Raw genomic sequence first — 12033 nt, 5'->3', positions numbered from 1 at the left:
CTTGGCTATACAAGTGTAAATCTGAAATAACTCCATTGAAGTCAGTGGACTTGGACTGGTGCAATCAAGTTCATTATAGTAGTTAAAAGTCAAAGCTAAGCCTATTTTCCCCTACCACACTAAAGAGTGTCTGCCATTAATGCAATGGACTCCTAGTGTTAAATCTCAGGGAAACAAACCCTGGTCTTCATATCAACATAAATGGAACCCAGAGTGTATCAGAAGTGCTTGAAAATAAATTACTGCAGGCCATTTTTTTTTTAAAAAAACCCTTTCTCCCCTCTCCCCCGCAAAGTTACTAATGCCAGTCAAAAGAATGATTAATCATTCTGTAAAATTTTGCATTGTGCTCTCTGAAGTAGGAGTAAAGTTGCTCTAAAACAGTACTGTTGACAACAGGATGTGGGCGCCCTTTTGATTCATGTAAACATCTCTCTCTTCCATCACTCCTAATGCAATAGAACCCCTTGGTCTGGTTAAAATAAAAATTTGAAGACATGATTCTGGAAGGCAGGTTAAGAAATCTTTCCACTTTTTGTAACTCAGGAAGAGGGTCCTTGATCAAGGTATTCCCATCTACTATGTGAATCTGATCCAAATGGAAATGTTTAAGCCACCTCTCCATATGGATGTCATATAGACTTCTCTGGATAGCCTTGTATTTGGTATTAAGTGCTCCATTTTTAATAACAATGTCTTCAAAGAGCTGAACAGGCTTGTGGCTTTCCAGTCTATTGTAATAGACTTGGGTATAATCAGAGATAACTCTCTCTGTGGGGTCTCTTAGAATAAGCAGCAGTTTAATAGAGCTATTCATATCATGAATCCTTTCGGGAGCCTGTGGCGAGGTAAAATAGCCTGGTGTTTTCTCAATAGTTATTTGATTTTCGTATGAAAATGGCATCAGGCTCCTGTACCAGTCAATTCCCTTCATATAATTCTCATCCCAGTCAAAAAAGTGAACTTCAGTAGCTGCTACCACAATATTTGGGTGAACATCCAACATTTCAAGTAAAGCTCTGGTCCCTCCTTTGCGAACTCCAATGATGATTGTGTGAGGTATTCGTCTGCTCGTTCCAGGAGGTCTTACTTGTGCTGAATAATGTTCACTCTTATTGCTGAACAACATAACTTGGGATTTCAGAGTCTCCATGAGGGCCCCATTCTCAACTGGAGCACTATGGGCATGAGTCACCAGAAGGTATGCTGACACCAGTAGAAAGGCCATGTGGAGAAGAAGGAACTATCAGTGCAAAACACAGTTGTGCTTGTCTGAAGAAACAATGAGCACGTATCGTCTTGAAGGAAGCGGAGCCAAAGCAGCAATGAATTTCTCAAGAATCTGGGGGTCAAAAAGAAGCAGTGATCAGTATCTTGTTTACCTGTACACGATAGCAAAAGACTTGCATATGGAACCTGACATCTCTAGTAAATCATGTAATAGAAAAAAACAAAACACATGCATCAAGAACTAGTGAGAACATGTGTGTTTACCAGCAGGTTTGGGAGGCAAGGGAGACTTTGTAATTCAGTTTCTAAATGGTGTCATCCCATGGACCAGGGATGGGGAAACCTTTCCAAGGGCTGCATTGCCTTTTGGGCAACCTTCTGCCCTTGCTGAACAACTCCACTTCCAACCAATATGGCAGTGGTGGGTGAGACCAGAGGCAAAAGTGGTCAGAGCAAAAATGTAAATTTTATCTTCACAAAATAGGTGAATTTGTGTAACTCACTTAAACACACATCTCTGTTCTCTATCCAAAAAAGCAAGAGGCATAATTGAAGTTCAAGGACACATGCTAGCCATGCAAAATTATTTGGGATGCAAAACAGGGGTGTGGCCTGGGGAGAGTTGCGAGGGCCCAGAGCTTGGAAAAGTTACTTTTTTGAACTACAACTCCCATCAGCCCAATCCAGTGGCCATGCTGGCTGGGGCTGATAGGAGTTGTAGTTCAAAAAAGTGACTTTTCCAAGCTCTGCGAGGGCCACATGGGGAGGCCTAGAGAGCCACAGTTGACCTTTGGGCCTGAGGGTCTCCATTCCTGTCATAGACAATGAACAACTAAGCCAATGAGACAAAAAAGGCCACAGGTACTACCAATTATTTAATGGGAAATCAAGAACCCTATAAACATATTGAAGTGGAGTTGTTCACAAGGGCAGAATCAACAGTCTTCCTTATTTAGATGACATGTTTTCTAGTAAGTCCTTGAATGAAATCCACAAAGATTCTGCTCCTGATGAAATCCAAAATGGACAGAGCACTTGATTTCTCAATAACTGTGTCTCTCTCCCCTCATTTCTGTTGCGTATGTGCATAAGCATGTGTGTATCAACCTATAAAAGTTGTGGTTTATGTCTGTTTTGAGTCACCAATTCCAAAACCATTTTTAGCCTTCCCTCTCCACCATATAGACCATTTCCACTGAGTGGGGATTTGAATCCCTTCTCCTAGGTCTTAGTTCAAAACTCTGTCAACATCATGTTAATTCAATTACGATAGCATAATGTTAAAGGGCAATGCAGTTTTCTTTGATGTGATGTATTTCTCCTCCAGCTTCATGTGAGTGTCACAACATATATTTGTACATTAGGAACACCTTAACCCCAAACTAGTGGAAAACTAGTCTACACTAGTGGAAACATGTGGGTTGATTGCAAAATAGCCAATGCCACGATGACCTATATTTCCAATGAAGAACAGTTGAAGGATCCATAGACTGAAGAACCTACACGGGCTTTCGATGGTTGGAAGTTCATCAGATACACAGGTGTGTACTTATGTTCTGACTTACAATGGTTTATTCCATGACAATACCAACAGAACTTGTGCTTGTTGACTGAAATGCACCTGTAGTCTCAAAATGACTTACAATAGGAATGTGCCTAAGAAAAATCGAAAGAGCCAAATCCTAGTTTTAGAAAAATCTCCTCAGTTGATTGTTTTACAGCATATCTTAAAGAAGCAAGTTGAGAATTGGTATGTTGTGCTTTTCATACCTGCAAATTACATAAGGATTAAAATAAGGGAGAGAGAAAACAATGAAACAAAGCCACAAGGGAACTGAAATAATTAGCCTGAGACATTGCAGTCCATTAATCCTAATGTTATAAACTGCCTAGGGAAACCTATGCAACATACATATTAGGGTGATACCTTTATTAGGCCAACCAAAATGTCACAAAATAGTGTGCAATCTTGTAAGTTTCCCAGAACTCTTCATCAAGCTAGATTGTAAAAATAATGCAAGGGGGAAGGGAGAAAATAAAGGGTGTTGTTCAAGCCATCCTTATCTTCATCTGGTAAGAGTCTTAAGATGGAGGAAGCAGATGTTTTGCAGATTTCAGGTAGCATCAAGGCATGCTACGAAAGGAGACCATATATCCTTTTTGTTTTAACAGCAGACCTCCATGCCACATCACAAATAGCTTTCAATAATCTCAAAAGATTTAAAAATTCATTTGTTGTGTGGCATGAGAGGAAGGTTTTAAGAAACGCAAGCTCAAAGCTCCCTTGGACAGTTCTTTGGTTGCCATCCAGAGTTTCCAATTACAGTAATTAGAGTTTATCATCCAGTTTGATCTTGAAACATCTGAGCCTTTTCACTGATTCATTTATTTTCTACTAAACATATTCTACAAATTAAATTTATAGACACAATTGGTTAGTGCTCTATGGTTTTATATAATTAATTTGTTCACCGATTTTTGTTACTTACCATGTTAGAAGTTCCTGGGGAATTATTTCCACCGTCTTGAAATTTAGACTTGCAATATATGAACAAAGTTATGAGCACCTTGAACTATCAAGACAACACTCTTTAAGTTGTATTCTATTGTTCATTTCTTCTATTATTTCCAACCTCTATGATCATTAGAGTTAACACTGCAAGTGAGGTTCAATGGATCTAGGCCCCCAGGAGGATATAACTATATTTGGTATTGCAAGTTGGTAGTTTTTAGAAGTTTCTCCATGTGGTAGGTCACAGGCTCAGAGAATAAGACCCACACAAAATGTCAACACAAAGAATCCCTCATCTGTTATTTTGGGAAGGTTACATTTTCAATTTCAGCAGGTCAGGTTGAGACTGTAGCTCTGTTGAAGGTGTGAAGCAAATGATAAAATAGCAATAGGTAAAATCTAACTTGGTTTCAACCACCTGAACAATAGTCCAAAGATAATGCCAGCTGTCAAGCAGTGAATCTTTTGTCTGTGCAGCTTGAAAATTTGTATATTTATGTGAAAATGAAAGGCACTTCTTTGAAATGGAAATAAATGCCACGTGTGTGTGTATGCTTTAATTGACAATTTTCCAAAGGAAGATAGAAATGCCAAGGAAAACAATATTCAATCATTAACTTAAAGTGTAAACAAGATCTGCTTTCATATTGATTCACAATGTCCTAATTAAGTCTGTGGAAAACAGTTCACTTTTAATATCTGGCACAAGGGAAATGAAATGATTCTTATTCAGACTAAGTATTCTCACTGCAATAGGAATATTTTACTTCCACTCCAGAGGCTTTAACACACATTTTAGAAACATTCAAATTATTATTTACTGATCATCATCATGAATGTTAACACAAAACATTTGACTCATAATCATGTGAGTGTATTATTATTATTATTATTATTATTATTATTATTATTATTATTATTATTATTATTATTTATACCCTGCCTTTTGGCCAATAGCTCCCAAGGTGGCTTACAAAGAAAAATGAACACAAGTATAAAATACATCAATGAAAGCAATACAATTGACAAAAATTAAACTAAATAACATATAACATTATTAAGAGGGAAAAAATGTCCAGGAAAGAAACTCAGAGTTGAAGACCTTGTCTTAAAAAGACATCCATCCTTTTTCCTGCTGTATAATACAATATACTGGCTTCCAGGTGTTATCTGTAACCACACTGTGTTTTAAAATTACTTTTGAGCCTTATCTGAAATTCCTTTCATGTGCACTCACAGAACTGACTACACACATAGCTATGGCACACATGTGAATACCAGAGAGATAGGGGCAATTGTGAGGGTCTCTCTCACCCAATTTGCCCCCACCCTCATGGTATCTTTCATGTAGGAAAGACCGATAGAGCTGTCCCCAATACATGGCTCTGATAGTCACATATACAGGTACATGATATAGCAGTGAAGAATTGATCCCCAGGGAATAGTGTCCTGTGCTGCTGCAGGTGGAGGGGGCCTGATTTCCATGCTCATTCTCCCAGCAGCCCGGTGTATTGCATCCATGTACTTTGTTGGCTTAAATTTCTCCTGGATTAATTCTGCCTTTTAATGCCTGCACTCAGATCTTTCATTCCTGGCTGCCATTCAGTAAGTCAGCACAGGGTTTTTTTTTAAAAAAAAGTTTACTTGCCTGCTCTTAGCAGATACCATTCTCTGTTATAAAACACCCACCTTGCTCACTGTGCCCTGCCCCTGCTGTTGGCTTTATAATCACAATGCTTTAGCAACACTTTCCTCCATCCTGCCAAAATTCCCTTGGACTCTGACACCTCTGCGGTCAGTCTCCTGCACGTTAATTGCCATCCTATCCCATCCCATGCTCTACTGTACGTTTGATACCTCCGAATTCCCTCCCTCCAAATGAATAGAAGAAACTCAAGTTCAAGTCCCCTCTTCAACATGCTTTTTTAAATACACAAATTCAGGGGACAAAGTAGAATATGAATTCCATATGTAAACTGTCTATATTCCTACTCCTACATTCCTACTCAGGTTTTCCACTACTGTACTCCAACTAATATATAGTTGCCAGACTTCAACATCAGTATAGGTGCTGATAAATATTAAGGGGCCAACATGCACTCCCACAGCAACCGTGGAATATATTTTTTATTTATCTTCTATTTATTTTGATATTTTCAGTGCAAGAGGCCATCTCAAGGTGGCTCAGAAACATCATAAAACAATTGAAAATGATAAAACTAGCAAAATATTGAAAACTAAAACAATATATTGCTCTATCAACAATAGAATTAGGAATATTTTGAAGCTGGTTTTTTGTAAATGTATCCCCACCCCACTTGTCTGCCTTATCCTCCCCTCCCTTTCCAAGATCTATACCTTGTCTAAATAAAAATATGAACCTTCATTCCTTTTCATGGAGACTCACCTGGGACCTATACTGTGTGGTCTTTTCAATGTCAGGTGAAGACATTTTCATTGTTCCAGGCTTTTTAGTTGAATTGCTTTTCAAGTTTTCTGCACAATTGTTTCCTGTTGCTGGTTTTATTCCGATTCTCTTTTATTTTATTATTTCATTTTTTTTATTTTAACAGTTTTAAAATTTTATATCTATGTTCCATTTTTATACTTCCATTTTTTCATTTCTATTTGCATTGCCTGGAGAGAATTTTGTTAAGAAGCAATACAGAAATGTAAATAAACCAGAAATTTACTGTTTATATCTTGCCTTTCTACTATCATGCAATTTAAGGTAGAATACATGGGGTCCCCATCCAGGCTCTGACTAGACCCAGACCTACTTAACTTTGGCCTCATGCATATTATAGATTCAAAACAGTATTTTACCACTTTAAACAATGGTCCTCCTCTAGGATGCACACCTTAACACGGTGATGGAGTGTCAAAGAAGCTAAGAGCAATACCATCAGGAGTGTAGACCAAGATTCCTAGCAGGGGCACCCAAGGCGGAATGGTCAAAGCTGAGACACCAGGCTAAAATGCATCCAGACTCAGAGGAAGGCAATGGTAAACCACCTCTAAATACCTTTTACCATGAAAACCCTATGAGCAGAGTATCCAAAATGCAATATGAGATAGTGCTGGGAGATGAGACCCCCAGGTCAGAAGGCACTCAGTGAGCTACTGGGGAAGAACAACAGACAAGTACGAGTAGTGCTGTGACTAATGACGCCACTGGCTCAAAGCTGAATGGAAGTCCAGAGGCTGATACACACAGATGGAAAAGGAGAGTCCAGAGTTGCACGACATACACAACAGAAACATGGAATGTGAGAAGCATGAACCAGGGAAAGGTAGAAATTGTCAAGCAAGAAATGGAATACATCAACATTGCAATACTTAGCATGAGTGAATTAAAATGGATGGGAATGGGACACTTTCAATCAGGCAACTACAAAATATTTTATGCAGGAAATGAAAAATTAAGAAGAAACTGGGTTGCTTTAACAGTGAGAAGTGATGTAGCAAAAGCAATTAGGAGCTATAATGCAAGGTCTGAGCAAGTGATATCAATGAGATTTAATGAGAAACTTATTAACATAACCATCATCCAAGTCTATGCTCCAACGGCAAACATAGAAGAGGAACTGGAGAGATTTTATGCAGAAGTACAGGAAGAAATTGATCACACACCAAAACAAGATGTGCTGATAATCATGGGGGATTGGAATGCAAAAGCAGGGAACAGAGAAGAACCAGAAACTGTGGGGAAAATGGGGCTTAGGAGACAGAAATGAAATGGGAGAAAGACTTATTGAATTCTGTGAAGCCAATAATTTGTTTCTTGCAAACACATTTTTTGAGCAATCAAAAAGATGACTTTACACGTGGACATCATCAAATGGTCAATATAGGAATCAAATTGATTATATAATTGCTAGCAGAAGATAGAGAAGTTCCATACTGTCTGTGAAAACAAGACCAGGAGCAGACTGCAGTACTGATCATGAATTGGTAATATCGAAAATCAAAGTAAAGCTAAAGAAGAACAACAAAGCAATCATAATGCCAAAATATAATGTAAATAACATGCCAGAAGAATATGAAGATCAAGTAAGGAACAGATTTGAGGCTTTAAACTTAGTTGATAGAGAACCAGAAGAACTATGGATTGAAGTCAGGGAAGAATGCAAAAAGACAATACCTCTAATTAAAAAGAGAGAAAGACCTCAATGGATGACTGATGAAACTCTTAAAATGGTTAAAAAAAAAAGGAAAGCAAAAGCAAAAGGAGAAAGAAACACAGTCAGAACCCTAAATGCAATAATACAGCGACTGGTATGTAGGGACAAAGAGAACTATTACAATAGTTACTGTATAGAAATAGGACAACAAAAAAGGTAGAACAAGAGCCTTATTCCAAAAGATTAAAGAAATGAAAGGCAAATTTAAACCAAGAGTAGGGATGTTGAATAATCAACAGGGAAACACACTGACTAACCGAGATAAAATAAAAGGAAGATGGAAGCAATACACTGAAGAACTCTATAAAAGAGATGCAAGGATGACAGATTGATTCACAGAGGAACCATATGATGAAGAACCAGGAATATTAGAATGTGAGGTCAAAGCTGCTCTTAAAATACTTGGAAGAAACAAATCACGAGGAACAGATGGCATACCAATAGAGTTGCCACAAGTTACTGAGACTGAATCTGTCCAAATTTTGACAAAAAATTGTCAACAAATATGGAAAACTAAACAATGGCCCACAGACTGGAAGCATTCAATATACATCCCAATTCCAAAGAAAAGGGATCCCAGGGAATGCAATAATTGTCTAACTAATATCCCATGCAAGTAAAGTAATCCTCAAGATTCTACAACAAAGGCTCTTACCATATTTGGAGCGAGAAATGCCAGACGTCCAAGCTGGATTTAGAAAGGGAAGAGGCAACAGAAATCATATCACAAACATACGTTGGATAATGGAATGGACCAAGGAATTTCAGAAGGAAATAACCTTGTGCTTTATAGATTAAAGCAAAACCTTTGATTGTGTAGATCATGAAAAACTATGGCATGCTTTAAAAGAAATAGGGGTGCCACAGCATCTGATTGTCCTGATGTGCAGCCTATACTCTGCACAAGAGGCTACTGTAAGGACAGAATATGGAGAAACTGATTGGCTGCTAATTGGAAAGGGTGTGAGACAGGGGTATATTTTATCACCCTATTTGTTTAGTTTATGTGCAGAACATATACAGAAAGCGGGATTCGACAAAGATGGAGGTGTGAAAATTGGAGAGAAAAATATCAATAATTTAAGATATGCAGACAATACCAAGGTTAAAAATAATCTTGTAAAGCTCTTGTCAGAAGTTCCTATTGGCATTAATGAATGACTCTCAACTCTCTGGTTAAAACTTGCCCAAAACCAGCAGGCAACTATTCTAAGTGCTTATGCACCAATGTTAGATGCTGATGAAGACCTCAAGGAAATTTTTTATAACCAGCTGGACACCATCTTATCAGAGATACCTAAGGAGGATAAAATTATCCTCTTGGGCAATTTCAATGCAAGAGTTGGGAGTCATTTCGATTTATGGCCAGAAACCATTGGGAAAGAAGGAGTTGGCAATAGCAACCTGAATGGCATTCTACTTCTGACTAAATGTGCAAAGCATAATCTTGTTATTACAAACACACTCTTTCACCAGAAAAATAAATTTAAAACATCATGGAAGCACCCTCGGTCAAAACACTGGCATCTCCTGGATTACATAATTGTCTGTGCCAGAGATTGTCTTGATGTACTCGTCACTAGGGCCATGACGAGTGCTGATGACTGCTGGACAGATCACCAATTTATTCGATCAACTATGGCCATTAATATTGTTCCTTAACGTAGGCTCCAAGGAAGAAAACCAAGGCATAAAATGAACATCCATGCCCTTCAAGATCCTATTAAGCGAGCCTGCTTTCAAACAACTCTCAAGAAACATCTACCGACGGAACTCCCTGAAAATGTTGAGGAACACTGGATTAAACTGAAGACATCTATTATTGCAGCATGTGAACAAACTATTGGATACCAAACTAAGAAACAACAGGATTGGTTTGATGAGAATGATAGTGAGATTGAACATATCATTGACAATAAAAGAAAAGCCTTCCAGATATGGCAGAAAGACATTAACTGTGCTGCTAAGAAAACAATCTATACCAGTGCAAAGGCTGAGGTCCAAAGAAGAACTAGAGAACTTAAGAACACCTGGTGGATAAAGTAAGGTCAAGAAATCCAGCAGTTTGCAGATGCTCACAATGCACAGGGCTTTTTTAATGCCACAAAGGCCATCTATGGACCAACAAATCATGGTACAAATCCCTTACATTCAATGGATGGTACCAAACTTCTTAAGGATAAAGAGTCTATTGCACTGCGCTGGAAAGAGAATTACCATGACCTCCTTAATTGTAACTCTATTGTGGCTGGTGAGGTCTTCTCGCAAATTCCACAACAACAAACTAGAGATGAGCTTGCAGTATCCCCTAATTTGGATGAAGTCAGTAAAGCCATCAATCAAATGAAGAACAAAGCTAGTGGACCTGATGGGATTCCTGCTGAAGTCTTTAAAGAAGGTGGGCCTAAATTTACACAAGTTCATAAGCTCATCAAAAAAATGAGGGAGAAGATCCCGGAAGACTTTAGGGATGCCATAATTATCACCCCTTTTAAGAAGGGTGATAGAACAGATTGTGGGAACTATCAAGGTATCTGTCTTCTTGCTACCACAGGTAAAATACCTGCAAGGATCCTTGCAGGTCACCTCTTACCGATCTCAAAGGATGTCCTCCCAGAATCTCAAAATGGTTTCCGCCCTTCCAGGGGGACAGTGGACATGATCTTCACTGCACGACAGCTTCAAGAAAAATGCCGGGAGCAGAATCGACCTTTATATATGGCGTTTATTGATCTGACTAAGGCCTTTGGCACTGTGAATCGAACCACTCTCTGGATCATCCTTCTGAAAACTGGATGCTCTGATAAATTTCTGAATATTTTGCGACTCCTTCATGACAACATGACAGCGAACGTTTGGCATAACAATGGCTTTCAGAGCGATCCATTCAGAGTCGGATCAGGTGTAAAACAGGGATGCATCATTGCTCCGACCTTATTTGCTATCTTCATTGCTATAATTCTTCACCTTATTGAGGGGAAACTTCCTACTGGTGTGGAAATCATATATTGAACAGATGGAAAGCTTTTAAATCTCAGTAGGCTGAAAGCAAAAAGGTAATGTCAACCTCTGTCATAGAACTTCAATATGCCAATGATAATGTGGTCTCTGCACATTCAGAGAAATATCTTCAAACTATCCTAAATGTCTTTGCAGAAGCATATGGAAAGCTTGGGCTCTCAATATTAAAAAAACCAAAGTGCTTCATCAGCAGGTGCGAACTAGTCCCTCTGTAGCACCATCAATCCAGCTTAATGATGTGATGCTGGAGAACGTTGATCACTTCCCATATCTTGGCAGCCATCTCTCTGTAAAAGCTGACATTGATGCTGAAATTCAACATCGTCTGAGCTCTGTGAGTGCCGCATTCTCCTGAATGAAGCATAGAGTGTTTGAGGATATAGCTGGTTATAGCTTATTTACAAAGCCATTGTACTACTGATCTTACTGTACACCTGTGAAACATGGACCATCTATAAACGCCACTCCCAACTTCTTGAAAGATTCCACCAATACTGCCTCTGGAAGATTCTGCAAATTACTTGGGAAGACAAGACGGACTAATATTAACATTTTGAAAGAAGCCAAGACTACCACTGTTGAAACAATGATCCTACAACATCAACTTCGCTGGACCGGCCATGTTGTTCGAATGCCTGATCACCGTCTTCCAAAGCAGCTACTTTACTCCCAACTTAAGGATGGAAAACGGAATATCAAGGGACAGCAAAAGAGGTTTAAAGATGTTCTTAAAGCAAATCTAAAAAAATGTAACATGAACATTGAGAACTGGGAAGTCTTGGCCCATGAACGTCCCAAATGGAGGTCAGTTATTATCAAAGGTGCTGTGGACTTCAAAGAAGCACGAATACAGGGCGAATGGGACAAACGAGCCAAGTGGAAGGCGCGTCAAACAAATCCTCATCGCGACCACCTTCCATCTGGAAACCTATGTCCTCACTGTGGGAGGCTGTGTGGATCCAGAATTGGCCTCCACAGTCACTTACAGACCTGCTGTTAAAGACCTTATCTTGGAAGACAATCTTACTCGGCCACGAGTGATCACCAATGACTAGCAGAAACTAGTAATGATTTGAAACAAATGCT

At 38.9% G+C, this 12033-nt stretch overlaps 1 protein-coding gene across 2 annotated transcripts in view; it reads right to left on the bottom strand.

The window, feature by feature from the left end:
• Positions 1–214: 214 nt before the first annotated feature.
• LOC133388379 (heparan sulfate glucosamine 3-O-sulfotransferase 1-like) overlaps positions 215–12033 on the bottom strand; it is a 173408-nt gene continuing 161589 nt past the window's right edge. The window contains exons 1-2 of one of the 2 annotated variants that reach the window (XM_061634357.1): positions 3720–3761; positions 215–1342 (exon numbers count right to left, since the gene is read on the bottom strand). In XM_061634357.1, coding sequence (XP_061490341.1) covers positions 299–1228 — 930 coding nt within the window. In that variant the 5' untranslated portion in view covers positions 1229–1342; positions 3720–3761 and the 3' untranslated portion in view covers positions 215–298. Of the gene's footprint in view, positions 1343–3719; positions 3762–12033 lie in introns of those variants that run through there. The other variant, XM_061634356.1, reaches the window with a different exon arrangement.

Source organism: Rhineura floridana, chromosome 7 (genome assembly GCF_030035675.1).
Source record: "Rhineura floridana isolate rRhiFlo1 chromosome 7, rRhiFlo1.hap2, whole genome shotgun sequence".
NCBI classification, from domain to species: Eukaryota; Metazoa; Chordata; class Lepidosauria; order Squamata; family Rhineuridae; genus Rhineura; species Rhineura floridana.
The sequence above is the reverse complement of the archived record's forward strand: the minus strand, read 5'-3'. Positions and strand labels throughout refer to the sequence as shown.